Genomic DNA, 16,932 nt, shown 5'->3' with positions numbered 1-16,932 from the left:
CAATATTATTAATTATCAATACAGTTGTGCTGCTTCATATTTTTTTAGAAACTGTGATTAAGAAAAAATCAGGATTAGTTGATGAACAAAATATTTTGTATAAATGTAAATGTATTAACTGCAACTTTTCATTATTTCCTTGCTAATAAAAAAAGTATCCTTTTTTTCAAACTTTTGAATGTTAGTGTACATAGAAACAGAGAGAGAGGGCCCTTAGGAGAGTGTGTCTGTCATGAAATATAAATATAAATTTATTTTGATATATAGTACTGAATACAAACCACATTCATATCCATCTTATATGTGGTGCTTCAAGGAAGATAACAGCATGCCATTACTTTTCTGTTAGTGAAGATGCAAGTAAGCTCTTCAAAGTTAATCATTTTTTTTAGGGCTGTGAAAAGATTAGTCGTGATTAATCGCATAAATACACACACTTGCATGTCTATATTTAAGAAATATTTGCATGTACTGTATATATGTATATATAATTTATATTATATATAAATATTTTATATATAAATAACAATTTTTTCTTAAATTTCTATAAATGCATGTGCATGTATTTATATATATATATATACACAAAATAATTATACACAGTGCACACACATATATTATGTAAACCCAAACTTTTATTTTGGATGCGATTAATCACGATTAATATTTTCACAGCCCTACTTTCTTTGATGGCCAAACCATATGCTGTACTTCAGTAGGAGGAAAATATTAACTGCTTTTTCTTTAGAAGAAAAGCGTTTTCACAGCTGGGGTCTTTCATTTCTTGGCTTGTATGCAGGCAGGGCTTTCAATACAAATGAGACTTCATGCATGTCATATTCCCTTTATGAATAAGATCAAAAAAGCCAATCATAACTTCTGTATGAAGTTAATATCTTACATATAATATAATGAAGATAATATCTTACATCTTTTTGTCATGTTTTGTGAAATCATAAACCTTAGAGACAACATCTGAGATGTTTCAGAAAGTTAAAGCATCTTTCTATATCAAAAGATACCAGTGTTTAACAGGAAGAACATCACCACATACTTGTAGCCTCCCACTCAGACTTGCTCAAGGTTCCCTGTGGAGAAAGAGCAAACTATCAGAACACAATTAACAAATATTTTTTTTCTTTGTGTTCTTAAAGAAAAAAAAAGAAAAGAAAAAACACATTAAGGCTCACCAGTGGATGTCTAATAGCAGGATTCGCAGCGATTCTCTTGGCATGGTCGTATTCCCCTGGACTGTCGGACGCCAGTCGGCCCCTCTCATCCGGAGGGTATTGCTATGACAACAAGATGAAACAAAACCGTTTGAAAGATAAGCTGACATGGTTATATAGGCATCATTATCTACAGATAACACTATATAAAAATATTTACTAGGCAGGTTCTACTGTTCTGGGTGACTGCAAGAGAGGCAACTCCACAGTATGATGTTCTGGTACATAGATATGGCTTGTTCGTGCTGCTATACATTTCCTAGGGTGCTGTACATGGTTGCTATGGTGTCTGTAAACCTTTACCAAGGTGTTATTTTCAGTCGCCTGTCCATGATATCAAAAGAGCCAACTTCTATGTCTCTATGATCTTGTAGAGCTGAGATTTGGCGTATTCACGTTGGTGTACAGTTGCTAGGATACACTATGGTTGCTAGGGTGTGGCTATACAGTTCAAAGAGTGATATGTAAAACTGCTTGCCTGTCAAGTCAAAACAGCCCACCCCAATATATCCCTAAATAATGTTATGGTGCTGACTATACTGTTGCTAGGGCACGGCTAAAAAATTTCTGCGGAAATCACTACTTATTGGCTGGTTGCTAGTTTGAGTCAAATGAGCCAAACCCCAATTTTCTACTAGATTCTATATTCTTTGTCGGTGTTAACTCCATAGGATTTCTCACCCAATTTATAGTCCAGGCAAAAATTGTCTGTTTCATCGTTTAGAACAGTAATAGCAGGATTCAAGACAGACAATTCGATACCTTATACATTACCAAATGTGCGTGATAATTTATACAGAAGGAAAAAAAAGAAAGCTCTGGCTGACAGTGAAAAGGGTAAAAATCAAACCAGTTTCATCAGTTTCTTTTTCCAAGCCAGTTCAAGGGCCTTGAAGGGTTTACTATAACTTGATTACTCCGTTATATGGATTTTACTGTTGACGATTTGACACGATCTAGGATTGTTAGGTTCTTTGAAGCTCATCCTGGAATTCCTGTCATAGCAAATCTGTAAGTTCAAACCTGCTCAGGATCAGACTTATCACACACAAATGAGATTTGACTGTTTTTAAAGTTAAAAGTCTGTCTCAGCCATTGCTACTTTCTTAAAAGAAATATGTTGGTAACTTTACTTGAAGACTTGAAGGCTTTATCTATAATGCATTATAAAGGTATTCATAATGTACATAATGCATTATATCTTTTTATAAATAACTATATCCGAAGTTCAAATGCATTATAATATTCACAGATTCATTCTCACATCTGAAATTGGTTGTTTGCCCATTTTAATGCAATATACTTTCTAAAGATGTATTATTGTGTATTATAACTGTGGTTACAATTATTCACGAGACTATACACTGCATTATAAGATGCATTACAAGGCATACTTAATGCATTCAAATACTTTTATAATGCATTATACATAAAGCCTGTTTTATATTAATTTTAAATACATCATAATATTTTTAAAAATCTATATGTTGTGTAGTCTAATTTATAACATACAGACAATTTTACTCATTGAGAGATTTATTTGTGAGGTAATAATAATCTCATAATTTTATTGGAGCCTAACACACATTACATACAGTTAGTATGAACTGTGCATTAATTTTAATGGTGACAGCTATTATATGGGTGGCTTGATGCAGTGCACAAGCTGTATTATGTGCCATTAGAAATGTTATTGACCCTTATGAAGCACTTCACAAGTAAAATTAAATGAATTGCTAATTTAAAATAAGATACTCTTGACACTGAAAAAAAAGTGTAAAGCCTGTACATATACTAGAAATGTGAATTTAAATAATCTGGAATCGTGTAACAAACATTTACACATTTCATTTATATATTAAAACTTGTGTCATTTTTCCTGCTTGGCTGTTTTCTTTTTTAATTATTTGATGTCATGATGTTGATGTCTTGATACCAGCCAATCACTGCATTGCTGATCATGGCTTTGAGGATCGATATATCTGCCCTCTCAATGGACAAGAACACGCAGTAATATCAAACTTAATCCAGATATTTTAATCAAATCTGCAAATTTGTTTAAAGAACCAAATTAGCCAGAGATCAATAATCACAATTAAAAAATATGGAATCTGTTAAATTATCATCACAGATGTATTAAGCGAGGTACAAAGAACGGAACCATGGAGCAGATATTTTCACATTGCCACTGGCATGCTAATGGGATTACAGCTGATTGTGAGAGGGATTTCTCACAGGGAAAAGAGGTTTGAAGTAGAGCTCGACCGATATATCCGCGGGCCGATATTATCGGCCGATTTTAGGCATTTTCCTAACTATCGGTATCGGCATTTATAATGGCCGATAAATGAATATTTTAAAAAATGCGGGTACGGTGATTCATGTAAGGGTGGCGCTGCCAATAAAGCACCTAAAAGCTGTCACAAGAACTGGCAAAAATAATGATTATGAATACAAAAAATATAGCAAGGAGGCATTTTAATTGTTTATTAATATACAAGTGTTTTCAGTCAGTGTCAGCCAAAGATGAAGTTGACGATGCTGACTCGCGATCTTCAGTGAGCGCGCGCCAGAGAGAAATGCACATTTCATACGATTACATGAGTCTGTCTTTCGTTTTGAATTGTTCTGTTTAAAAGTAGACATTTCAATATAGATATATTTCAATTCTCAGGTCTATACGCTGAGTTTCGGTTCATGAGACGAGCTCCAGTTCACCCGCAGGCGCCTCCGTGTCGAGATTATCTATCGTCTGCTAAATTTACTTCTTATAAATTAAATCCAGGCAAATGGCTGATGAAACATTGATTAAAATTAAGATACAATTAATACAAAACGAAATTCACTTTGAAACGAAAGGTTTTGTGCTTTCTGTTTGATGTCTATGTGAAAGTTTCAAAGCATTAGTGCCGCTTTCAGAGCGCTCACGTCCGTAGTGCTGAACTGTCGCGTCTGTAACATTGTTTTTTCCTCATAAATGCAAACACGAAAAATAAAATAAAATAAAATGAATATTTTATGTAGCCTGTGGAGACTGAGAGCCAACCCTTCTTCATCCGGTGGGTAGTAGCCTACTTGTGATTTGCGCAGTGTAATTCACAGAATTAATTTCTCTGCTACAAGCCTCTGTCACGTATTGTGTGAGCTTGTGACTATTGCAAGCGCGCAGCTGAGAAGTCCTGATTATATTGTCTGCTATATTTAGGCCTTCTTATTTATTAAGGCAATTGGTTGATGAAACATTGATTAAAATGCGTGGCGCGAGCGATCTCCGACAGTAAACTGATTCTGCTTTGTCTAGGGTAAACAGCTGTTGCGACGCGAGCAGTAACGGCCGCGTCCGGTGTAGACACAGTGTTAAAGCTCATTCTGCCTGATAACGCTACGTTACAACATCAAGCAATATTCCAAAAATGTATATAATTATAACACTTTATATAGGGCCATTTTGCATTAAGAGTAGCCTAGTTTCACGTTTAGTACATTTTGCTTACTAATTATTTAAAATAGTATAAAAGTACTGTACATATGTAATTAAAAACGTTTTAATTATGATATTATTCATTTTACTTTAGTAAAAAGATCTGAGTTCTTCCTCCACTGGTAGAGATTAGAGGAATTAAGAGTAAAAATAGAAGATAATAAGGTTTTGTCAGTGACACTTTTTATATATTTATTGATACAAGTTATGACTAAATTAAAAGACAAAGTCGTCGTTAGTGAAGATTATGCAACAGTATTTAGAATATAATATAATATAATATAACATGCAATGCAAACTAGTTTGGTTACAGCTCAGCTGTATAATTCTCATTCTATCATTCCCCCTGCCTCCATTACATATCTGTGTCACACAAGTGTTTGATTACCACATTTGAGTGATCATTGCAAAACGTGCTTATAAAATATATTTATTCTGTTTATAGCTACTGTGTAAAGTACCCATCAAAAGTTTGTACACACCAATAGGAAAGTGTAAAAACTTTTGACTGGTATACTGTACTATAATACACATAAATAATATTGCTACTGTATTATAATATACACATAAATAATATCGTCTGATATATCGGTATCAGGCTTTTTTTACTCCCTAATATCGGTATCGGCATCGGCCCCCAAAAATCCATATCGGTCGGGCTCTAGTTTGAAGTGTGTTAAATATGCTCAATTTGTGCTAATATGCAGTTATGAAACTGCATTTGATGGAGGATGTGCGCTTGTGTGGATGCAGTCAAATTGACTGAAGACATCAGTCATACACAGGAAAATGCATGGACACACAAAAAAACGTATAAAACAAAAGTATGCCATAAAATAGTTATTTTATAAACAAATGAAATTAATTCGACATCACTTCAGAGTCATGAAAAAGTATCTTCATCAAAATCAGGAGACGTTAAATTAATACTAAACTTAAAATTGATAAATTGACACTAAATAAAACTATCAAATGAAAAAAAAGAGAACACATTCCAAACTAAGTTAAAAACAGCTGCATCTATGGCGATGAACTGCTAAAAGCCAAACCACTTTCATGGTGCCTAAAATTCAGGGTTGGCGCAAACTAAACTGGAACATATCTGGCTAGCCACCTAAACCAGTCTCATGGTATAGGCCCCAGGTGTAAATGCCATCCGAAACCAATTCGAGACGGATTTAAATCCGATCACTCAAACCACCTCAGGAGGAGGTCTGGGCCGCATTCCAGACGAAACTGGACAAGTGTAAATGCATCTGGTTGTTGAAACCACATATGTAAATTGGACTCCTCCCAACAATGCTAAAAATAAACGTGTGAGAGCGTGTTAGCCTATATGTCATGTTATATTCATTATATGACGAAGCTATGGCAACACGCATCACCGCAGATGAGCAGCTGAGCATCTATTCATCAAGACAACGCGCAAACTATCACAAATCCAAGTGAAAGTAAGTCACAGACACTTAACACACAATCATCTTCGTTAAAAGTAAAGAAACAAAATGATCTTACCACGGCTGTTGCCACTCTCTATTATTGCGGTCTTTGATTTTGAAATTAGCTGATGATCAATAAAATGCAGCTCATTACTGTTGCTTTCGGTGACGTGAACTCCGTTAAATCTGCATATAGCGCGTTGTTTGAAGATGGGATTTATATCCGTTTTGCGAAAACATATTTATGTGACCAGGTGCAAATGGATCGTTTTGATAAATCAGATCAGTAAAATCGCATGAAGTGACCAGGTGTAAACGGCCCCATTATGAGCTGTCTGTCAGCATCTGTATAATTTTCTGTTAATAAATTGCAAATTGTGGCATGTTGCAAAGCAGTCCCACATCTCTTGTGTTTTTATGAATGACGTCAGCGACTAGTCGACGTCGACTCGACTTTAATGTCATAACAGTCGACTTCAAAAAATCTGAAGTCGTTCAACCCCTAGTGCCTGTGGAGTTTTATGTGTCGTAACTCCGTGAAGAATATCTTGTGATCAACGTAAAGGATTAGGTTTGGACTCATTTTAATTGTGAGAATCTGCTGCAAATAATGATGTGCCATTGTTTTCCACAATTGGAGCATGTTTCATCAACTTAGGAGCGAAAATGTGACAAATATATTATTTACATATGGGCAGCAAATAACTCAGCACTACTTAGGAGTTAATCAAATTGGCTACGATATGCGATACAAAGTTGGCCTACGATAGAGATTTTAATTCTTTTGCCCTATCGCGATAATGCATGTTGATGACGCAATATACCCGCAAAATTTAGAGCCACGAGCTGCAACGCATCATCGTATTTGTCATCTTGAGTAAACATGGCTGAAAGCGTAACGGAGGAGCTGGTGAAAATGACCAGTGCAACATCCCATAGACATAATAATTACATAGACGCCCTATTGGCCGCTGGATCGTACGTCAATGGTGCCGCCATATTGAGAAGGGGAACTTTCCCATAACTCTGTGGCGAGCAGGACGAGGCCGAGGGACGTGAGAGAACGGCGTGAGGCCGGTGGCATGATTGATAATGAGCGACACCTGCGCAACGCACCGGTCTCGTATCTCTCACGTCCCTCGGCCTGCTCGCCACACTCTCATAAAGGGAATTGAGAAAAATGCTTGCTTCGTGTGCTGCTTGGGGCTGTACGAATCACCGCACAATTGAAAACAGGTCTCGGGGAATTACCTTTCACAAGCAAAACTGAAGATTTGTTTCTGGTTGTATTTGGTCATTATATTATTAGTAATAGCAACTTTGGTTGGCCACCGGAGTAAGTCAGACTAAAATTAGACTTAGCTGTGAAAGTTGAGACATGAGTTGACATGATTTATATTATAGCTAAATCAGTTATCTTTGTTATTGTATATTTGGAGTAGGGATGGGATGGTATGAAAATTTCATATCACGATTATAGTGACCAAAATTATCATGATTATCATGATAAAATTATCATGATTATTTTGTTAAAACGAGATGAAAGTGTTCATAAAGAACTGATGGTCACACTGAAAACAGTTTTAAATTTTAAAATCAACAAACAAGAAATAAAACAAGCAGCTCTATGCACTTTTTTTAAGGAAGATAATATTCTGTGGCATTTCCTTCCTTATAATGACCGTCGTCAATAGCAACGCATTATAACACAGCGCACATCCATGTATCAACGGCCACGCGTTCTCATTTCATTCAAATACAACTTGCCGTCTTGCGTCTCCGTTTTAGATTGTATTGAAAATGAAATCAGTTGTTTTATTGTTTACAGAGTTTGATAATATTGTTGTGATCATCTTGTCTGGACGATTGTTTTGTATGCTGTTCAAAATGGATTTACAAATGGATAAGATTTAAAACATTAATCTATCAATTCAATATATCCCCTTAATTATGTGGTAAAAAAAAATCGGTGAAATAACTGTCCAATGAATATACATTATTATCTCTTAAATGTCACTCTAAATAGTCTTGTTGGAACTTGTTCGTTCGTCTCTGGCTCAAAGCAGCTTGCTGCAAACTTTTCTTCGCGGAAGCTTCACGTTTATTTCAAGTGAGTGAGATAAAATATTTCAACTCAAAACAACATTTTGTGCCCAATTATTTCCCAGACGTAGTTTTAGTATTGAGGTCAAAGTTAACTTGCCTTGCGTTCACTGCAACAGTGTGATGGTAACACAAGACGACTCGGCAGATTTGAAGTGTTTCCCCGACTTTTTTTGTGCATGTTCTGCAGACAGGGTGACCATCCCCGATTAAGTTTCCCTCAGGACTTTTGTAAAAGACAAAATAGGACCACACCTCAGATTTGGTCCTCTTAAAAGGCTGAAAAATCTCCCGAGCACGGTAACTGCCTTCTGCCATTCCTTCTCGAATAAAAAAAACAACAACCAACATTGCGCGCTGCTGGACTGTTGCTGGCTGGACATGATATACAGCGAGTTATTAAAATCGCGATAATCAAACACTGTTCTCTTACGAGAGGTTCTCTCGTATTGCGTAAGTTTAGCTTACGCTACGGAAAGATTCATCTTCTCGAGATACTGAAGCCAAAAAATTATCCTTAATTTTGTACTTGTCAACGCAGTGCAGCAGCTAGCAGACCTAGAGCAGGCCATCTCGCGTGCTCATTGGCTGGCCTGCGGGCAACTGCTGCAGCCTACCAGTGAGCCCGGCGTGACGTCACGCCCAATGAAGGGCGCCCGCGCCTTTATAGCGTTACAGCCCGCCAGATAGGCGTGGCTTAGCGTATAAAATAGGGGCTGTAGGCTGAATTCTCTGATTTTTCGACTCTTCAGCGAGCTCTTCGCATCGCTGGATTTGAGAGAAGCCACCGCCGCCGTCGAACAGCCAGCCTAGGACAGCGCTGAGGAAGCCGGCCGTCTTCGCCACCTTCAGCCATCCGTGCGAGCTACGCTTTCCGGCGACGTATCCTTTTTTGCATATTATTCTAAAAGAGCAGCGAGCGTCTTTTTAAAGATGCCTCGCACTTCCTGTGGCTCGTGTAAAGCCCCGCTCAGCGCCGGAGACCGCCACCTGATCGGCGCTCTCTGCCAGGGCCTGGAACACGCAGAGCTCGCCCTCGCGTCCGGGGGCTGCGAGCTCTGTGAGGAGCTTCCGCTGTCAACCCTGCGGGCTCGAACTCGAAGTTTTCAACACCACAGCAGTCACTCCGCCCCCTGTGGGACCGCGCAGAAAGAAGCGCCGTTCCCTGAGACAGCCGGAACCTGTGGCCACAGCGACGCGCTCGCCGGAGAACCTCCCTCGAGCCTCGCTCTCGCCTTCCCCACCTCTCCTCACCGACGTGCAGCTGCCGCTTGCGAGCCTCACTGCCGTCGCTTCGGAGGATGAGTCCGAGGGACACGTCACAAGAGACTGCTGCTCTATCCTGGCATCAGACAGCGAGGAATGATCGCTTACCTCCGCCTCCTCGTCAATCCAGGAATCCACCCGTACCCGCGCTGGAGCTGACGCGGAACTTATGCGCCTGCTGACGCAAGCTGTTGACCGTCTCGGGCTCGAGTGGTCACTGCCGAAGGAACCCGCGCCGAACAGGCTCGACGGCTGCTTCCTTCAAAGTCGCCGCCGTGCAGTTTCAGAAACTAGGCCCGCTCCATTCCTGCCGGAACTTCATGCGGAGCTGACCAAGTCATGGAATACACCGTTTTCTGCTAGACTTCAGTCACAGGCCTCCGCGTCGCTCTCCCGAGTGGACGGCGCCGCCGGGAAAGGGTACACAGCGATTCCCCCTGTGGAAGAGGCGGTCGCAGCGCACCTTTGCCCGCCCTCCGCGAGATGGCAGAGCCTGCAGAGCCAATTCCGCCTTGGTCGGCCGCGCTTATGCCGCCTCCGGCCAGGCCGCGTCTGCTCTACACTCGATGGCTGTGCTTCAGATCCTGCAAGCCGACCTCCTCCGTGAATGGGATGAGAAGGGGCGGGACCCAGCTGCGGTTACGGATTTGAGAAGCGCGACGGATCTCTCTCTCCGCGCCACCAAAGCCGCAGCCCAAGCCATCGGACGAGCCATGGTACTTGTTAACCGTGACGGAGAGGCACCTCTGGTTAACGCTTGCGGATATGAGGGAAACTGAGCGAGCCACCTTTCTGAACGCGCCGCTTTCTCCCACTGGTCTCTTCGGCCCAGCGGTGAATGGGATTGTTGACCGCTTCTCTGTGGTACAAAAGACCACGCAGGCCATGAACCTCTTCCTGCCGCGACGCTCGAGTTCCGCCACAGGCCGCTCTCGCGAGAGACAAAGACAGCCTCCTGTGCGAACCAGCACCCAGCGTCCAGCACAGCCTCAGCCTTCGCAGCGAAGTCAGGGCGGCCGCCCTAGATCGCGCTCAGACAGCCGTCACAGACCGCCGCCCCCCAGAGGGCCTCGGCAAAGAATCACGCTGAAGTCCGAGCACGCGAAGCCCTCCTAACAGCGAGAGAGAAAAGACGCGCGTGTCCCGTTGCGGCCGGACCGCCGAAAAAAAGTTAATTTCCCTGTCTGTCCCCTTCGAACAGGCTACTGCAGTGGTTCAACTAGCAGCCAACGAGCCGGTTTATTCACCCTCTCGCCTGCACACAAACGCCGTTTTCACGGCGACCCAGAGAAATCTCAAAAAGAGTATAATGTCTGGTCCGGCTCACGCCGTCAGTGTTTTAAGTGTAGTGAATGTGCCCACGCCCCAGTGTTCACCCCTACACATAAGCACTCCAAATCCCGTGTCACTCACAGAGCACACTCTCATAGAGCGCAGAAAAGCCGCTCGAGTGTTAAATGTAAGAAATGCGTTTCAGATTTTCAGATTCAGATAGTACCCCGTCACAGGCAATTTTTGAGATTCGCCTTCGACGGTCAGGCATATCAATACACCGTCCTGCCGTTCGGCCTTTCCCTGGCACCCCGTACATTTACAAAGTGCATGGACGCGGCGCTCGCCCCCCTGAGAAGTCAGGGGCTGCGCATAATGAACTATCTGGACGATTGGCTGATATTGGCACAGTCAGAGACAGAACTACTAACTCACAGAACAGTGCTTCTCAGTCATCTGGAAAGCTTGGGTCTCACGGTCAACTGGACCAAGAGCTCATTACTGCCCAGCCAGTCAATTTCCTTTTTAGGAATAGAACTGGACTCTGTGACCATGACGGCTCGTTTATCGACACAGCGCGCGCGCCGTGTTCGCCAGCTAGCCGCATCTTTCCAGAAGGGCAGCTTTCTCCCTTTGAAAACATTTCAAAGGATGTTGGGCTGTATGGCATCAGCTGCAGCGGTGCTCCAGCTGGGCCTACTGCGCATGTGCCCGCTCCAACGCTGGTTGAACGCTCGCGGGCCTCGCCGAGCCTGGGTGTCTGGCGGCCAGAAAATCAGAGTGACTCAGGCCTGCATAACAGCTCTGCAGCCCTGGTTAGTGGCCGACTGGTACCAGCAGGGAGTAATGATGGGAACCATCTCTTATTGGAAGTTCATCTCCACAGACGCGTCCAACTCGGGTTGGTGCGCGCCTTTCGAGGGCAGACCGGCCTTTGGCCAGTGGTCAGACCAGGAGAAGTGTTTTCACATAAACTGTCTGGAAATGATAGTGGTCGAGAACGCGCTGAAGTGCTTCCTCCCGTTCATACAGGACCAGCATGTTCTTGTCCGCTCGGACAACACATCTGTGGTATCCTATGTAAACCGTCAGGGCGGTGTCAGATCCATAAATCTCTGCAATCTGACGGAACGCCTCCTTATTTGGTCACAGATGAACCTGCGCTCGCTGAGGGCGGCGCATGTGCCTGGCCATTTGAACGACGGCCCAGACAAACTGTCCAGGGACAATGTTCCCCCAGGGGAATGGTCCCTGCACCCCCAAACGGTCCAGAAACTGAGGCGCCTATTCGGCAGAGCGGAAGTCGACCTGTTTGCGTCAAAAGACAACGCTCAATGCCCGACGTTCTTCTCGAAGGACGAGGACGCGCTGGCCCAGGCGCTGGCCCTAATGTTACGCATTTGGTTTTAAACATTTTGTTTCTTTTAATGAAATGAAAACTGGTGTCTTGTTAATAAAGGAATGGATACTGTGAATTAGGGAAATACTTCCAGTATTGGGCATGGCTAATTTACAGTATCCATTCCTTTATTAACAAGACACCAGTTTTCATTTAATTAAGAGAACAAAATGTTTAAAACCAAATGCGTAACATTAGGCTGCAGGTAAGAAACTTTGTTTGAAATATGTTTTTAATTAAAAATGTGTGCATTACACAAAATAATTGTCTTTGCCTAATACTTTAAGTATTTTCAGTACAGTGTCTGTTCCTAAACTAAAAAGACACCAGTTTTTCCTGTTCTCTGCATCTTGGGTGGCATTTAAGAACAAAGGACTTTAACTAAGTGCAGTGTCTTTTAGAATGGTTTGCAGTGCACTAAAGGAAAGAAACCCATCACCATATGTTAAATTGGGATTTATTGTGTGGGGGTGCTCTCCCTAGGTGGGTCCGGGGGTATGCCCCCCCCAGGAATTGAAAAAAAAAATACACCATTAAATGGCACTTTCTGGAGTGTTGTGTGCAAAGAAATGGAGAAATTGAGTATTACATATGTGAAAAACTGCAAGGTTAAGAGCATATACTTTGCATTTTTGTAGTAACAACAGGTATTAGGACATTTAGCATTTACATTACTGTTAATCAGTCATCACTTGATTACACATTGTATTACCTTTTTATGATATAGTGACCCATACAATGTGCCACATGAAGAGAAAGTGCAGCATATGACAGAAGCAACAGCTGAGAAGATTTGTGTCTGTGGTGACCAGGTCCACCTCACACAAACTTCCTTCTCCCATTCTCTCTCTTTACTACTACAACACACACACACACACACAGACACACACACACACACACACACACACACACACAGTCCGTAGCTTTTTTGGGTTAAAATTATCCAAAATAAATTGAGCAAGTACATATTCCAGCCAGTGTTCAAAACTCTCTGCTTGCCGTAGCCCGATTCAAAACGGTAAGCTTGTAATAATGTTTATAACTCCAGTGGAACTGGTGGATTTCCACGGGAAATTCTAGCATGTCTTTGCGTCATTATATCACATCTGTACACATAAAGAAGGGGTCTCGGCTAGTAGACTACGAGTGTGAGGATGTTGGAGGTGGAGATTTATAGCCTTTTCTCACAGCACTTGATACAATTAAACGTATCAATTTGATGGCAGATCCACAAAGGTTCAAACGACAATCGCAGTGACAGCTGGAGATTCACCCGATGTAAAATGCAAAAGACTTTGGAGTGAGAGTTTGGAAGAGAGACTGCAACCGGGCCCATGCGAAAACAAGGCCAGGGCACTTTTTGTACATTTCTGGAACTTTTGGGCGCTTCCACATCCCAAGCAACTACGGATCTCCCAGGAACATTCATTATATATTGCTGCGTACATTTATCCGTGTCACCTAGATGCGCATGCGCGAGTGGTGCGCGATCATGGTCGACTGACAACGAGATTAAGCAGCTGATCAAGAATACGGCCGTGTTCCGATTGTTCTCATCTCAGCTCCGCCGAGACAAAATAGACATGCCATTTCAAAAATCTTTCATTTATTGTCAGAAATATGTTTTCAAAAGCATCACTTTCATCAAATTTTATGTGACAATTTCCAGTAGGCAACTGACTGCAAACAGGCACATCAGGACACAAACGAGCAGGCTTATGTGCCGGGGCTCAGCCCCGGAGAGCCCCAGCCCAATTTAACCACTGCCCATTACTTTAAACTTTAAGTCTCTGCAGATGGTGTACTTGAATTTTATTTATCTGCAACATTATGTTGTATAATTACAGTTTTGCACAATAAATGTTCTCAAAACTACATACAACATTTCTTTCTTTCTTTAAAAAAAAATATATATATATTTAGCAGTTTGGCTTTCCTTAGGGTCAATGTAACCTGTTCTGAAATGGTTCTATTATAATTTATATATTGTGATATATATCGTTATCGCAAAAGGCTGCAATGTATATCGCAACATGGATTTTAGGCCATTTCGCCCATCCCTACTACTTAGCACTTGTTAAGAGTTGAAAAATGTATGTGTATGTAGGCTTAAAGGGTTAAAAGATCAAGACTAGAAAGAGAAAGGCAATTATAGCACACATTAAATTATTAGTGAGCAGCATCTCGTATGTGTACTGTGACTGCTAAGGACAGATCATATTCTGAGAAACCTGATTTCAGTCCTAACTCATTTACTGACAAAATTTGCAGTTATTGTGTTTTTGACAATAATCAATAAAAAGATCAGAAACAGATAAAAGTGTTAACTAGGGCTGCACGATGTGTCGTTTTAGCATCGATATCGCGATGTGCGCATCCACGATAGTCACATCGCAGGATGTTGCGATGTAGGCCTAAGTCGTACAGTAGTTGATCCGTGATTCATGATCTGTACGGGCCAGCAGCTCCGGATTAATTGCAAAGTTTAACCATCATATAGTGAAAGTTTATCATTTGCATGTGTTTTTAAGTCCAGTCAGTTTAAACATCAAGCGTAAGAAGACTGGAACTTGCGCGTTGTTTTCTGTGAGCCGGGCAGATCAGTGGTCTTTCTCTTATTTCTGAGCTTGAACGAACACGAGAATTCAAAATAAAGTCAGAATGCCCTTCCTCCATTGAACAATTTTTGGCGACCACCAAAGCGTATTTTTGTCCCGCCAAAGCCTTATTTGACCGGTGAGTGATAGATGACTGACTGCTGCGCAAAACTGAGAGAACGAGCAGAGAGAGAGAGCCCCGGTCGCGCGCGCACTCTCACCGTTTTCAAACTGTCTTGCTCTCTCACCCTCCCTCGCGCATATTAATGAATTGAGTTGACTGAATATCTTTGAGAATACACAATGGTAAAAGGTCGGAAGACCAAAATTTCAGGTGAAGCATTCGGATATATTTTTTTCCTGAACTACCGCTGGTTGTGAATTGTGCTAAAAAAAATATTCTCTGAAAAGCGTTCCACACATTCAGATAAACCACACTTTCAATAAACAAAACAAAAAAAATCTATCCAGTGATGAAATGTTTTCTGTGTTGAGACCAATCTTGTGCGATGTCCTAACTGCCGGGATAATCACACAACGTGTGCCGTGGTCCGTTAATGACACCTCCAATTCGCGAACTAATGATTCATTTGAACCGATTCACTTTAATGAATGGTTAAAACAACTTATCTGTCCAACACTGAACTCACGAGATATAACAAATCGGAAACACTTTACAATAAGGTTCCATTTATTAAACTCTAGTTAACTACATTAGTTAATAGAATCTATGCAGATTTACTCCTTTACAAAATCACCCCAGTCATTCAGATGATTCATTCTTTCCAAAGAAAGCTATTTAAGTCATTGGGTGAAATTGTTTTCATATCGCAATATATATCGCAGAAAAATAAAATATCGCAATGTAATTTTTTCCCAATATCGTGCAGCCCTAGTGTTAACACCTAAAGAATGAATAGATAAAATAATCTATCAACAGATTCAACAATTTTGAAAAGCCAGTGACAGTCCAACACACATACCTCCAGCGCCTGCATCCACTGCATCAGAACCTTGTTCTTCTCATCTTTAACTTTCTCCTCAAAGAATTCACTGAACGTTTTCTTGTAAACCAGACGCATGTTGTACTTTTTTGCCATTCTGGACAGGAAAAAAAAAGTAAATTAATAAAATAACAAAATTTAAAAAATTGGAAATTATTAGAAAGACTATCATCATTGATGATAATTCTTCCATAACACAAAACTTGCAGTTGAATAATATGTTTGTATTTGAATTTCCTAGAAGCAGAAATGCACGTAGAAATCAAGACCGTCTATGACACAACAGCACATATTCATGAAGCGGTTGCACCCTCTGCTGGCACATCAGGAAAGTAACAATCATGATGACACAATGCGTTTTTTAGATGAGATGAGACACTTACTCCTCAAACAGGGGGAAATACACCAGAAACTCAGGGACATTGACAACCCCCTCCAGGTTGAAGTCATACTGACAGCCGAACAGAGGGTATTCCCCTTTCTTCTGGAAGGTCACACTGAACACTTCATTTCCAAAGCTGTTAGACTCTGACTCCTCCAAGCGCTTCCTATTTGAAAACAATCAGTTTGAAAGTTTTGGTTAACATGAATAAATTACTTTTTTTTTTGTTCTGCTTTAGAGGTCTAATAATTGAATAAATTGCAATATCAGTTATGTGGTTGGCGTTGTGAATTGTGAATCACACAATTTTAAATATTGCAATGATTTTGGCGTTTTTAATTTGACCATAATGACAGATATTTTGCACACATCTCTCATTTAAACATCAGTAGCGAAAATGCAGATTGTGTTGGAAAGTTCCATTCATTTTTATGAATAAGTTCAAGCCGTCCATTTCAATGAATCAGTTTAAAACAGATTGAATGATTTCTTTGCATCAAAATGCTAAAAATAAAGTTCTGTAGGCTTTAAAACATTTGAGTAAAGAATACAGGTCCTTCTTAAAAAATTTGCATATTGTGATAAAGTTCATTATTTTCCATAATGTAATGATAAAAATTAAACTTTCATATATTTTAGATTCATTGCACACCAACTGAAGTATTTCAGGTCTTTTATTGTTTTAATAATTATGATTTTGGCATACAGCTCATGAAAACCCAAAATTCCTATCTCAAAAAATTAGCATATCATGAAAAGG

The 16,932-nt window shown here is 40.8% G+C and overlaps 1 protein-coding gene across 2 annotated transcripts in view; it reads right to left on the bottom strand.

The window, feature by feature from the left end:
* The window catches only part of rnmt (RNA (guanine-7-) methyltransferase), a 34,897-nt gene that overhangs the window by 1,481 nt on the left and 16,484 nt on the right, over window positions 1-16,932 (bottom strand). Inside the window, exons 8-11 of one of the 2 annotated variants that reach the window (XM_077196657.1) lie at window positions 16,174-16,338; window positions 15,770-15,887; window positions 1,191-1,292; window positions 1,055-1,088 (exon numbers count right to left, since the gene is read on the bottom strand). In XM_077196657.1, the coding sequence (XP_077052772.1) occupies window positions 1,055-1,088; window positions 1,191-1,292; window positions 15,770-15,887; window positions 16,174-16,338 (419 nt within the window). Of the gene's footprint in view, window positions 1-1,054; window positions 1,089-1,190; window positions 1,293-14,107; window positions 14,517-15,689; window positions 15,888-16,173; window positions 16,339-16,932 lie in introns of those variants that run through there. The other variant, XM_077196658.1, reaches the window with a different exon arrangement.

Source organism: Siphateles boraxobius, unplaced genomic scaffold (assembly GCF_051911475.1).
Source record: "Siphateles boraxobius isolate OS27281-9 unplaced genomic scaffold, OSU_SipBor_1 35, whole genome shotgun sequence".
Lineage (NCBI taxonomy): Eukaryota > Metazoa > Chordata > Actinopteri > Cypriniformes > Leuciscidae > Siphateles > Siphateles boraxobius.
Note: the sequence above shows the minus strand (reverse complement) of the source record. Positions and strands in the feature narration are given on the sequence as shown.